Genomic DNA, 14545 nt, shown 5'->3' with positions numbered 1-14545 from the left:
CGCGAAAATTAAGCAGCTTGCTTTTTACTTCCAACATAACAAAGCATCATGCCTGTATCCCCGAGGTGGTAGACAGAGTTGTATAATATATACACCCACGTCCTCGCTAGCTGTGTTTTTAACTTCCTGTAGTTGATAAAGGGGTGCTTAATTGCTTATGCCGCCTAGTAGGATGTAAAAGTACGTACATGCAGTTTATCTTACGTTATGTAAGTCGAGCTACATGCTATATGGGTTTGGCGACTACCATGTTCGACCATGTAGGGTAACAGCCTTACTTGGGAAAGCTCCTTTGATAGCACAAGAACCTGTGTGAATGTTAAATATCTAGATAAGCAAACGCGCTGTTAGTGTTCTAAAGGAGCTGTGTAATTACAAATTAGGCATTAAATAAGTTTAATGCCTAATTTGTAATAAGTTTAATAAGTTTAATGACATTAGCTAAGGCTAATGTGTTCCAAAGGCGGATATATTGACTTGAAATACTAAGTCTTGGGCTAAATAAAATAGAGAATGTATAAAGCAGAATCGTCTTTTAGTGATGTCTTGGTTATAATATAGTCGAAATTAGGCATTAAACTTAGCTAATGTGTTCCAAAGGCGGATATATTGACTTGAAATACTAAGTCTTGGGCCTCATAAAATAGAGAATGTATAAAGCAGAATAATTGTCTTATAGTGATGTCTTGGTTATAATACGTATAGTCGATCTATGTAGGTATTCTCTCAAGAAAGAGAAGTGGAGAGAAGGAGTGGACCATACACAAAAAATAAGATTATCTCCCCTGTTACACGCGTTCAAGAGTAAACCCACAGATGAAGGTCAAGTTTGAATTTAAGCCAAACCCAAAAATAGAACTGCCTGAACTGTAGTATTTACATAACTAGGTACAAATTATGAAAACAGCTCAATTCGTCCAGAGTCAACAAACGGTACTCGAGTGGGGAATAATTTGATATTCCCATTTACGTCAGGTCAGTGTATTTGTAATGCATTGCTAAGTTTCCAGAACAATGCCTTTAGAATTGTTATGTAATGTTATAACTTACAAAACTGCTCTTCATCCCTGACATGTTGTAAAAACAAATTGTGGTATTACTTTGTGTATAATGGAACTTCACTCAGACACTGTTTTAAAGGTACTTAAATACTAATAAGTACACGAGTACCATCACCCATAAATGCGTTGGAAAGAAATCTCTCTTTAATATGTAACTAATATAAACAGTCCGTCCATACATTGATTACGATCTGAAAGTTAAATAACGAAATTTAAAAAATAATACATATTATAAATATATAATATTTTAAATACCAATGGTTATTTGGACAATGTTGTTCAGATTCGCACATTCATCCCACACATACTCACGTGCGTAATCTCTTCCATCGTGAGGTGGATTACCAATCTCATCAACCCTGGTGTCAGGGTTATTATTGAACCGCCAAAGGCCCCTGACATGACTCTTGTAACGACTACTTATCTCAGTAAGTAGTAAACGGGACCAACGGCTTAACTTGCCTTTCGAAGCACGGGTCATCCTAGTTTCGGACAATCAGTTACTACTGTAGGTTTGTCGAGATGTATACGTATTATAGAGCATACTCCACCAAGGTGCTTCATTGTGGTATGTGTATATAGAGAGGTAATTTGTGTACGTGATCTGTGTTTCAGTGCTTACGTTACAAAATTTATTAGTCTGCCCACGTCTGTAATGGATTGCACTAAACAAACGTCAAGAGTGATTTCAGGTTCAAGTGCAATAAACGCCGTGTAAAAATAGGTGAAGGTGATTTTTTGCTTCTTATATGTTGTGATAGTTTTAACAAATATGTTCGTAAACAGAAACGTTATGGTAGCTTTTCTGTTGGACCGGATAAAACATAAAATGGAAACAGCTTATAGAAGGATTATATTACAATAATTCTCACGAGACTTTCCTTCATCGCTTAGCACATGAGAATCGTTTATGATTCAAACATGAATTCGAAAACAATTTCGTAAATCTTTGCTTTAGGCTTGTGCTGGAGACGAACCCGCGACCTCAAAATAATAATGTTTTTATTAGAAGTAGAATTATCAAGTGTTAATAAATGGTGCTAATTTCTGCAGACGCCATCTAATTTTATTTTAAATTATAGGTACCTGTCATTTTTTATCCGTTGAAAAAGAAAGGGACGAGTAATCGACAGGCATAAAATTTATGGAATACATGTCAATTTTAAGCAGAAATCTAAAACAACCGTCTAAAAAAATTACATCGGCCAATAACCCGACAGAATTAAGTTGACAGCACGACAAATGGCTTGCATACCAGCGAGATGCCTATTTTATTCGCACGGGTTATTAATTAATTTTAAAATGATTTGTTGACAATCATCCGTCCCTTTCCTTTTCGGCGGATAAGAAAATGACGGGTATAACTTAAAATAAAATTAGGAGGTGTCTGCAGGAATCGGGGCTAATATGAGTTTAATATTTATTTAGTTACTTATAAAACGTTAAATGGTTAGCACTAAAATTAATTTATATACGTGACATAGTCATCTATATCGCTGCTGTTGAGATAATTGAACTACAGACCTTGCCCCTGTCGGACCATGACACATAGGGACAAGGTTCGACACTCGTGTTAAGCAATTCGATTAGGGTTACTACCGATGACGAGTATAATAGGGTAATTGACTGGGTCAAAGATAAATTATAAAATGCTAATCTAGAAATAGAAGCCAGTCTAAGATGATCAAAAATCAATCTCATTTTACTTTTCGACTTATTTTCGAATTTTATTTATGAATTAAGTAACAATGAGTACGACGTTTGACCGCTTTTATTGATGACTTCACAGGACAGTATTTCCATACAAACCCCAAAGAAAACATTCGTTTTGACGTTTCGTAAAAAGTATTACATTTGACTAGGTTGTCAAGTAGCCTATTATGCAATTAATTTGCACTGGATACACATTATGAACTTTGAATATTGGCAAGGTCAATGGAACAAACGTTGCTCGTAAAGTGACATAAATGTATTTCGGGTGACAGCTATAACAATTACGTAAGCTCATGAATATATCCCAATAGGGTAGTCAGAGGTACATCCATCGCAAGATAAATTAAGTGCGTTGACGATTTATCTATGAATATTGTTTTATTTAAAATTATGTAGGTAAGTAATTTGTGTTATTTTTGCTTCAAAATTGTAACATAATGTGCCTATATTGGAAGAGTATTTATTCGTTTGTAGCAATTTTACATCAAATGAGATCTAGTTCTCTGAAAACAACGAAATACGATAATGTTACAGTGACAAAAAATTATATAATTTTCGAGATCATTTGCTAGTTGGTTAACCCTCCTGAATCTTCCAACCCGCATTGGAACAGAGTTGTAGAGAATGCTCCATATCCTCTCTGGTTGACTACCGGAGATCTGATACCCACTTACCTAGTTGTAGGTCGTTTTATATTGGTGAAGTACCTACCTATGTATAATCACCAAGATGTGTTGCTGTTGCAGTTTCTTGTTATTTCTACTTCTCAGCCATATGACCTTGCGAAATGACATAGATTCACAAATGTTAAATTGAACTTCTACAAGTTTATCCACGTAATTAAGGATTTTGATTTGATCCAGTTCTATACGTATCGTTTTATGAAACTCAATTTACAATCTATATTTTATCTGTAACAAGGTTGAACAGGCATGTGTTAGGTAAACTACAATCACTACAATACTATGTAACATAATATATATAAATAATTGTGTAGTTAGAAATGCACAAGTCACATTGTATGTATGCAGTGAACGAACAGGTCATCCCGCCCATAAAGTCAGTGACATTATTAAAACAAAGATAATTACTTTTAGAATGATTTATATTGTAAGTAATAAAAATATGAGTACCTAATAAACTTACCTCGTGATTACGAAGTGATTTACTATTTTGTTGTAAAGACATTTTTATTTCATAATAATCTATAGTTTATCCATTGAAGGCGCCAGCAAGTCATCGTGCTATCAGATTTTTTGTGTAGAATTATAATCGTTAGTGTTAAGAACAGAGTAGGCCGATTTTTGTGTTGTTAATTTTACAATTTCTGATGATGTCATCTATTATTTTGACAGTATTTTATATACGTAAGTTAACTTCACCATATGAAGCAAATATATTATACTAGATATAATCGGTCTCAACAACAACAGGAACAGCGACAGGATTAGCAGAACGTAGTGGGTAGCTCACTGGGACGGGCTAACCTATAAAATGCTACTTAGGTTCTATGACGATCTTGTGACGTAGCGAGTAGGTGCCGCTACTTCAAAAGCGCGTCCCTGATGCCAGGCAGCAGGCGGTATCAGTACTGGTTGGAGGCCGAGGAAATGGATTCTGGTAGGGCTCTAGCTAGAACATCACCGATTGAGAAATTGGTCGGTGTACTGCGGAACGGAAGGCGATTGGGGCAACCACCGTTCTACACGCCCTATCTATGGAGTATTGAAGGCGATTACTCCACCGACAAGAGCGCAGCTTTTAAATAAAGAGAGAGAGAGAATCGGTCTCAACGAAAAGGGGTGTTTTATGTTATTAAATCTGAGGAGCTGTAAAGCCCATCCGCCTGACAGAACCACAAGAATCTGTTACTATACGTGCGGCTAATCTAATCATTTAGAAGTTCAAATGATTTACTTGGACCATGTCAGGGGCCTTTGGCGGTTCAATAGTAACCCTGACACCAGGGTTGATGAGGTTGGTACTCCACCTCACAACCCACACGATATAAGAAGAAGAATGCTTTATTGTGATTTACTTACTTTGGTAATTCAGGTCATAGCAACTCAAATTTACTTACAACTCAAAATACCTATACTTAAATAATAGGTACTTACACATATGCATTGTTGGATGAGAGGTAATGTCTAGGTAAATTTTGTCCAAAGATATACATATTATTATTGGAAGCATACTATACGAATAAAAATAAACTGTCTGCCTGATCATAAGACGACCTAATAAGGGTTGGCAAGGCTCAGTGGAAAGGTCGCGAAACTTATCAGTATTCCGATTTTCGATACAAAAAGCTCTGTTGTTTATTTTAAAAATCCATCGAGATAATATACTTGCGTAGTGCATCGTTGTATTTATTCCAGGGTCGGTTGGTGCAGGTCCTGTGACCTTGATGACTCATACAGCCGCTTTTTGTCATACAGATTTAAATTACTTGTATGGAAACTGCTATTTTCGTGTCAATCCCTCACTATTATTAAACCATACATTTATTTAATTTAAGTGTGGTGTGTGTTTAGTGTATGTATATATATATATATATATATATATATATAACAATAATAATAATAACTTTAATTATATATATATATATATATATATATATATATATATAGGCGAAATAGGTAGTAGGTAGAGGTAGGTAGCGGCGTATAGGTAGGGGATTTAATACGAAATCTAAGAAATTACAAATGCTATAAGTTTCAAGTTTTGCATGGGGGTTCCTTTCAGGATGTAGGTGCCGAGACGGAATTTTGCGAAATTCAACCTTCAAGGGGTTAAAAATTGGGTTGAAATGGGGTCCTGGCGCGAACGAAATCCCTGATGGACAGCTAGTGACTTGTGGAAATGAGTTTTTCTTAAAGTCACCAAACAGTATGAGTCACATTTGGAATGCCGTTGTTGCCTATAATATCAAGTTTATCATGATGACAGACGGTTTGCTTAGAACAGTAAACAACATACCTACTTACATTCTAAATCTTCAATATCATCAATATCCAAAAGAATGAAATAGCTGATGACAAATGTATTCAAGTATAACTTATACCTTAGTAAGAAGTTTCGACAGTATGTACTTCAATTGAACAGGTTCAATTCATTTATCATTTAGGTGGCCCATATCTCCGGATCATATCCCCCTATAGGATGTATCTGCCTTCCTGGACTTATATTAGGGCCAGCATGTGATGGTATATTTAATATATCTGCTTGAAAGATAAACACTGCATTTTGTACGATATTTTTAACTTTAATGGAAACGATTATGACCCACGCTAAGTTCTGATTAACTTCATAAACTCTTTTTTAAATATTTGAAATGCAAGACATAGGGACTCTAAATCCTGTTGATTTTGGGTACCTAGTGGAATCATCTCAATATGGACTTGTATAAGGTAGATTAATATTAATATTAGTAATAGACCATATCATTAATATTAGTAAAGGACAAAAAATACTCTTTAATAAATAACTATCTTCTTTAACAGGTACGCTGACCGACCGCGGCCGACTTTAATTTTATCTAAGTTTGAGTTCTATCTAATACAGACAAGCTTACTTATTCTGAGTTAATATCAAGTGGAATTTTTCATCGCAAAAGTATACAATTGGAAATAATTAAAACACAAAAATGTCATGAATTTGTCGACGGAAAATTCTACTTGATATCAACTCAAAGTTTTCGTTACGATGTTAAAAAAACTTAAAAACGCAATGACTGCCAAACGTCAGAGTTGCTTTGCTTCGCGACTGTGCATACAACTTCACCGGCCTATGAATAATATTCTGAGAGAAGGTACTGGTTGTTGTAATATTATGTCCATCGAATTATACGCCTGCCTGTAGTGGGCCTATTAGCAATTTGCTTAGTAGGCCGAGTGGGGCTATATTTAGTTTCGCACTTACGTTAAGTGGGCACAGGAATGGAATAATGTGGGTAATCCTTATTATAGTGGATTGATATTATAAGTAGGTTGGAGGTTATGACAGATTTAGTAGGGATGGGTAAAAGGAGTATAATGCCATTCTATTACACGACATGTTTTATTAGAATAGAATTTTTTTTTTTTTATTTATTTTTATTTATTTTATATTTGGGAGACCAACAGCTCTTAACAACTATAGCAAAAAAAAAACATACTTAAAAACTAAGCCAATAACAGGTTTCCACCTATATAAAACAGTGTAAAAATATTAAAACTTAAGCGCACTGCAAAGGTTTAAGGACATGCACAGATGCCTAAGACAGTACAAAGACAAACGCTGACTTAAACAATAAAAATAAAAATAACGCTGCTATCCTAAAATTGAGAACTATATAACAAAGTGAAACTACAGTAACGATGACAAAATAATTGAATAAATATAATGCAAGTTGCTTATAAAATATTATTAAAAAAAGAACGAGAGAGTTCGCGTCTTACCGACTCAAAACCAGTGTTAAAGAGGTCAAGGTCAATTTTATTGCTAAGCTGGTTGAAAAAACCGCTAGCTCGCCAAATAAATTCATTCTGCCGATAGTTAGTTGCTGCTGATGGTAGGTATAGTAGAGAATTATGACGAAGATTTTTACTTGGAGGCCTCAGTAGCAACTTAGATAGCAAATCAGGGCAATCCACTTCACTGGAGGCGATCTTAAACAGGAAAACGATGTCCGCGATTTGACGTCTCCTATCAAGTGGTAAGAGATGATGCTTCTTGCATAACTTAGTGTAAGTGCCCAAATCATATGGTGTTTTGGTTCGGTAACAAAGGTAGCGCACAAACTTCCTTTGCATTTGTTCAATACGGTCAATGTAAGTGCCGTACCTGGGATTCCAAACCTGCGATGCATATTCCAAGATACTGCGCACAAATGTGCAATAGAGGATTTTAAGCGTTTTCACATGAGTAAAGTCTCTGGAAACACGCATCACAAAGCCCAGCGCCCTATATGCCTTTCCAATGATATAATCCACATGGCTGCTAAATAATAGCTTTGAATCATGAAGCACGCCCAAGTCGCGGATAGAATTATCTTTATTAAGGTTGATGCCCTTTAGAGCGTAACCAAAAGAATAGTTTATTTGCCAGAAAAAAAAATATTCTTCTTCTTGTCGTCTAAATGCGTAGTATAGGGATCGATTGTTTACTGTTCAACGTTTTGTTTCTAGATACTATTTCTTAAATATCTATGAGAAAAGGTTTGCGTAACGTATTCACTGTGTGTCTCATGTATGTGTTGTGTGCACCTGTTTAAAATGTGTTATGTCTGTCGGTCGATACATATTTCTAAAATCTTTTCACATGCATAGTTTAGAAACTATTTGTAGTACCTAAATGTAGATATATTAAAACTTGACTATTATCTAGGTACTGTAAACTTTTCTTCATACCTATAATTTTTCTTACTTTTCGTTTCAAGTCATTAGGAAATTACCCGTTACCGTTACTTATTTTATGTACGTTATGCTCAGTTAACAACACTTTGATGTATTTTTTCTGTCAGTTGTTCTGCAAATCGACTCTATTTTAAGATTAACTTTTTATTAACAAATATAGTAAACATAAGTTTTTGTTGATAATTATGGAAAAAATTTGAACACAGATAAAAATACTCATAACGGATAACGTTTTTGCTATTGGTACCTAATTAGTGGTAAAAAGTGTTGTAAACTAAAGTTGTTACATCTCAATACATCATCATTGGCCACAACACAACATCCTGACAGATGATGGTAACACTGGCTGTGTAGCTGCTGTCACGTTTTGCTGCAGGATCTCTTGTGACCTTGGCACCTATTGATGTTGTCAAGACTTAATAAAATGGCGATACCTACGTAGAAAATTTCGTGCGTGGAAGGCGCCACGTAGATTAGCTTCCATAAAAACAAGGAGAGCAACCCAGAGGTGTACAGTAGGCGAGACTTTATTCCAGCGGTGAACTAATACAGGCCGACGATGACGGTGTTCATACAAAAATCCAATTCTGTTCCCGAATTGCGTTTAAAATATAATAAACGCAACTGCGCAATGTTGTTCCTCACGTCGCGGTCGGTTCGCCCCCACACGGCTCGTTCTGTCGGTCCAAGTGTCATATTCGCACAAATAGTTAACCGGCTGCTTCCTGCCTTGCTAACATTGAACCACTTCGGGCACCGGCCAAGTGCACTGAGGATGTTATTTCGTCCCGAAATAGAACTGATTTGAATCGACGATTACATAAAGGTAGCGACTTTGAACTTCAACTTTGAGTAACTGTGCGGTGTCGATCGCAAGCGACAAGTTCCGTGATTTTTCTGGATGAAAGGAAAAATAAAAAACAAAATCTCTAACATCTAAAACAACGCGAAATTTATCCAACTAAAGATAGGTATAATGCTTACCAACTTCTTCATAGGTTGTCTACATTTTACGAGCAGTAACTTAATTTTATCAAATTAACATGGGCGTGAAAAGGTCTTAAATAAAGTGCCTGATAATAGAATAAAGCAATATCAAATAACTACACGGTATAACAGACTATAACCGAGATTAAAATCAATAAGTACGTGATTTACTATTAGGTTTGAGCCTGAAGATAACTTTCTTCAAACAGGCTTTTAATTCGTGTCACAGACTTTATAGAGTCTGGTTTCCCAGTATTTCCCTTATAGACTTCAATTTACGTATTCCAGCTGCACTAGACTTGTAGGTACCGCGTATCCGCTTTCCAACACAAGCAATATATTATTATTTTAATTGCTCTAAGCTCCTTTATCTCCGCGATCGCTCGTGAAATTTGTGAAACGATGCCTGTGAAATATAGTTAGGTGCGTACATAAAATCGATTCTTAAGCTGTGGCAATCAATAAAGATAACATGTTTCGAGACGTTGAAATTGGACGATTACAGCGACGAATGAAAGGAAGCGCGTAGATTCAAATTGCCGTAACTGCAGTTGCAATAATTGGAGAGGTTGGGTTGATAGGTAGACTGCAGGGGACCGTTCCTCGACAATATATTCCGCTCTATATTTAGATGACAGATTGCAGCCGGGTTTGATTTATTTAATTGCCCAGATTGTAGAGCCAGTGGTTAGATAAACTAACCACGACCGCACAGCAAGTAACTCACCCATCACAGTAACAACTGTTAAAATTTATAATACCATACTTACATCAAACAAAACGTTGAACAGCGCCAATCGTAGACATTAGCGTAGTATGTACATTGGCTTACAAAAGGGCGTTTGTGGCTGAAACTTGAAACCCGCAATGACCGCTAACAGATTAGTGATAAACGCATATGGACATAATTTACCTCACGTCACAGCGACGTCACTAAAATAAACATGACGCCCATCAAACGTTTATTCATTAGATTTTTTTTGAGAGATTTATATCTAAATGTTTTTTATTTCAGGGGCTGAGTCTGGTTCAAAATGACGTGGATCCACATCTCGGCGTGCGTCCTGGCGGTGACGGTGTTGGTGGCACCGTCGTTGGCTGCTGTCTGCCCCGACGGCTGCGTGTGCAGCACCACTCGCGACGGTCTCCACCGCGCCACCTGCAGCAACCTCGCCGAGCTGTATAAGTTCACTCTCCGCCAAAAACATCACAACATCAACATACTGGACCTGTCGCACAATAACATCACCAAACTTTTCCATGAGCTCGACCGGCTGACCGAAATTGTCACGCTTGATCTCTCCACGAACGGCATCACAGACCTCAATAAATTTCTTTACAACGCAAAGAAATTGGTTCATCTCAACCTGGCCAACAATAGAATAACAGAACTGTCTTTGACACATTTGCCGGCAAGTGTTAGTTCTTTAGATTTAACTAACAATCTGTTAAGAAATGTGCCTTCTGACCTTGACCACTTAATAAGCTTAGAGCATTTAGAGCTTGAAGGCAACCCCCTGGACTGTTCTTGCGAAAATATAAGAATAAGGGATCGTTTGCTTCTAAGTAATGTATTTATAGATAAAGCAATATGTGCTACGCCTACTAAAATCAAGGGCCGATCTTGGCTGGAGTTGAAAACGAAAGATATTTGCAAAGTTCCGAAAGCCGAAATTGATCCCTTAGATATGATGATGGGAGACCAGCCTATAGACGCTGAACGGGTTGGTGAAGAAACCACTGCCTTAAAATCTATGTCGTTGGTATCAAATAACGTTTTAGAAGATGGAAATGTTATTCAAAATAAAAACCCAGCTGAAGATGATGATAGTTTACAGTTTTTAAAAGTAAGTAAATCAATAACAGTGAGTGATATTGAAGGGTCTGGGGATGCTGAAAGTACAACGGATGCAGGTATAATAGAACCTATACAAGAACGAAAACTTCATGCAGATCTACTAGCTACTGAAGAAATTTTACCGGCAGATAATGTACATACCACAGATGATCCAATTGAAGGTTCTGGTGAAGGTTCGGGCATTGGTGTGCTTGACTTTGGACATGAAGAAAATACCGAAGAGACCACAACACCGCTAGTGCCAGAATTAGATCCTGGTCCAGTACGAAAATACTTTGAAGATGAAAGCAATGGTAGTAGTACAGAATTCCCACCAGTTGAAGTACCGAGTATTTATCAAGGGGGTCGAGACTGGCACAAACACACAGAAGCTCCAGTCACAGAAAGAGTCGCTACACCTCTCGTAACCCAAGATACAACAGTATCACAAAAGCTTGAAACACCGCTTACCAAAACTAGTGCAACTACTGACGATGATAAACCTACACCACACAAAACTGGAACATATGTTTGTATTGCAATAATTGTTGTTCTTTTAGTAGGATTGATAGGTTTTGCCATAATTAAGGGACAAATGAGGAAGAGGAGAGACCGTAGGCTTCTCAGACAACAAAAGAGGGATGTAGAAAAAGCATCGAAGGAAATGGTTGATATGAATAAATCATTACTTGGTAAACCTGCCATTGTTGACACTCCGATAGAAAAGAAAGTGAATGGAAAATATGAATTAGTACCAACACATGAGAGCACTCAAAAGAAAAGTGAAAACGGAGATATTGGAAACGGTATTAGGCATTCTGACACTAACGGATTAAGAACTGACAGTCCAAGAGATTCAAATCAAAATAAGAGCAGTTCTAAGGATAATAATTTGGCAGATACAACTACTCCTGTTCAAGACACGTCGTTTGACTCTGCTCCTTCACCCGATTCCCGAAAAGACATCCATTCTTTGTCAAGTGAAGATATATTTGTGCCTATAAATGATGAAGATACACCTAGGTTGAACGGAAATGCCGATTCTGATATATCTCAGCCTTTAATAAATGGGGACCAAAACACAGACTCTGACTTCTTATCGCCCTCGCGTGAATACGTTCCAGTATATTCGCCCGACATGGGCAGAGTTCGAATTAAGATGACGGAAACTCCGAAACCGAAAACGCCTGTGCTAGTTACCAGGAGTAGGTCTAACGCTGGGGATATCATCATCACTCCGTCACTCGACGGAAACGCGCGCAAATCGACCACTTGAAATATACTTTTAGCTGGAAGGACTAAAGCACTTTGTGTAAATCAGTGTCAATTAGCAAACATTTTCACTATTGGCAAAATTCTGTGATTAGGTAAAAGTGTGCATTTGGAACTCTTGCGGACGTAGGACTGAGAATGTTATTGCACGGTACGACTGTTTCAAGTCTGGAAAACATTGCTGCCAAAGTGTGTTTGTAGTCGACAGTGCCTTTATTTTTAAATTAGTGGTATATTTATATTTATGAGAGTATATTTGCGCAATAATTAAGAACATATTTTTATACGTGTAAAATGTTGCCATGTTCATGATAGTTAATAAAAATATTTAGTAATTCGCCTCATAGTAATCTACGTAACTATGTAATGTACAGTTGTCAACTAATTGTACATTATTTTCAATTTCTGTTCAAATGAGTACATCTTGTAAGCGGTAGATTTCCATGGTTGTGTACTTACTTTATTCTGAACAATTTTACACCCGATGTATGACAATTTTGAACAACGAAGGTCCCAATGGCTATGTTTTGTTATCTCATCCTTCCTATAGAGAGATTCATTCTTTCATGGTCTGGCTAAGCATAAGTTCCTTTTAAGTAATTTTATTGAGGTTAGTAATTAAGATTGTGATACCATTATTGTAAGTTATTATTGCTATTTGGTTACGTATGTACAGGCACTTATTTCTAATTTTGAATACAGTTTCGTTCTGTACCTACTGTATATTTTTTAGATCTATTATTTGAAATTATTTTATTATCTAATTAAGAACAATTGCTTTTGTATCTGTAGCATTTTGCTTTGACTGTTTTATTTTCATTGGCTGAATAACTTTAAAACAATATCCTATCAATCAGAATCTTAAAGAATAAGAGAAGGAACAAAATAGAGAACAATAAATTACGAATAGTTAAATAAGTGGAATAATAAATGATGTATTTTATTTCAAACTATATGATATAAAACGTTGATTCAAAAATAACTTGTTTTACTTTCCCTGGTCTATTGTTATCTATCTTTACTAGAAGCTAATATATGTAGGCGACAGTACTGTTGAGTGATCCTAAATTTTGTCAGTTCTCCCTACTGTCTAGCTAAAATTCGTGATAATATTATTAATTGCTACAAAATGTAGAGCAACGTGAAGTGCATCCCGTCTGAAGGACGAGTTACGAAAAAGAAAAGCATCCTTCAGTTGGAAAAAGGCGGTTTTGATTGAAAATAAGTTTTTTTTAAGGGACTAAATTTTAATATGACACTACGATTTTGCAGTTAAACGCTGCTCAAAAAGCTATAAGCAATAGAAAAATATAACCAAAACAATATGTTTGTTTACTCAAATAGTATGTGGAACTGTCAAAATTTAAGAACAGTAGAGACACCTGACGGGAGATATAGATAGTTTTTATCCTCATTGAATAACAATAATATCAGTAACCCAAAACATGAAACGAGTAGAACGACTCATGATCATATCAACAATATTGAGGAGTACGCCGAGCTTGTTGCAAATGACGCAGATTATATAACATCACTCTTTTACGAGTTATTCGCGTCATCCAGTGACATTAACCTATAGTCGACGTATTAACCTTGTAGACATGACTTGTCATTACTTACTTGCTTAGGTATATTAAATTCACTAGTCTAAAGTATGCGGACGCGTGCGAACGTTCCATGTATAATCCCCTGGTAGTTGGGGGTTCGGTACTGGCCGGTAAATATCGCCCGAAGGACATAATAAGTATCACTCTACATTATTATTATAGGGACAGACAATATTCAGAACCCCTATATCGTCGCCTTATAAAGGACGCCACGTAAGGGCCTTTTAAAAAAAAATCTTTTTGATCTGATTTTCTTCAACAAAACTTCGATGTCATAATTATAATTTCATTTCGGGTAAAAATTGCGCCCACAAATTTTGACCTGGATTGAAACAATTGTGTGAGCGAGGTTTTCATAACCGAATTGATTTTTCAAAAAGGCATATCGATTCCGCCATTATGGTCAACGCTTTCATACAGCACTTATAGCTATCCCACACTTGGAAGCGAATCTCTCAAACGTAACTCAGGCCTGTGGTCTTAATTTTTATGCCATGTGAGAGCCCTTAGCGCTCTCCATTTGTCCAGCCAAGTACTTAATGCCATCTGAGGCAAAACTAGGAGTAAAAAAGAAATGCACAAATATACTTGCTCGAAAGAATTGTTGCGTTAACAACAACTCCCCAAATTCGATTCTAGTCAAAATGTGATGGATTATTTGTAGAAAACGGT

General features: G+C 36.4%; 2 protein-coding genes across 2 annotated transcripts in view; both read left to right on the top strand.

Moving 5' to 3' along the window:
* LOC126373141 (protein windpipe) overlaps nucleotides 1-13197 on the top strand; it is a 46651-nt gene extending 33454 nt beyond the window's left edge. Inside the window, exon 3 of the mRNA XM_050019169.1 lies at nucleotides 10173-13197. Within this exon, the coding sequence (XP_049875126.1) occupies nucleotides 10192-12270 (2079 nt within the window). The 5' untranslated portion in view covers nucleotides 10173-10191 and the 3' untranslated portion in view covers nucleotides 12271-13197. The remainder of the gene's footprint in view (nucleotides 1-10172) is intronic.
* Nucleotides 1-14545, top strand: part of LOC126373168 (probable hydroxyacid-oxoacid transhydrogenase, mitochondrial) — a 247904-nt gene that overhangs the window by 124450 nt on the left and 108909 nt on the right. The gene's annotated exons all lie outside the window — the stretch shown is intronic.

Source organism: Pectinophora gossypiella, chromosome 2 (genome assembly GCF_024362695.1).
Source record: "Pectinophora gossypiella chromosome 2, ilPecGoss1.1, whole genome shotgun sequence".
Lineage (NCBI taxonomy): Eukaryota > Metazoa > Arthropoda > Insecta > Lepidoptera > Gelechiidae > Pectinophora > Pectinophora gossypiella.
Note: the sequence above shows the minus strand (reverse complement) of the source record. Positions and strands in the feature narration are given on the sequence as shown.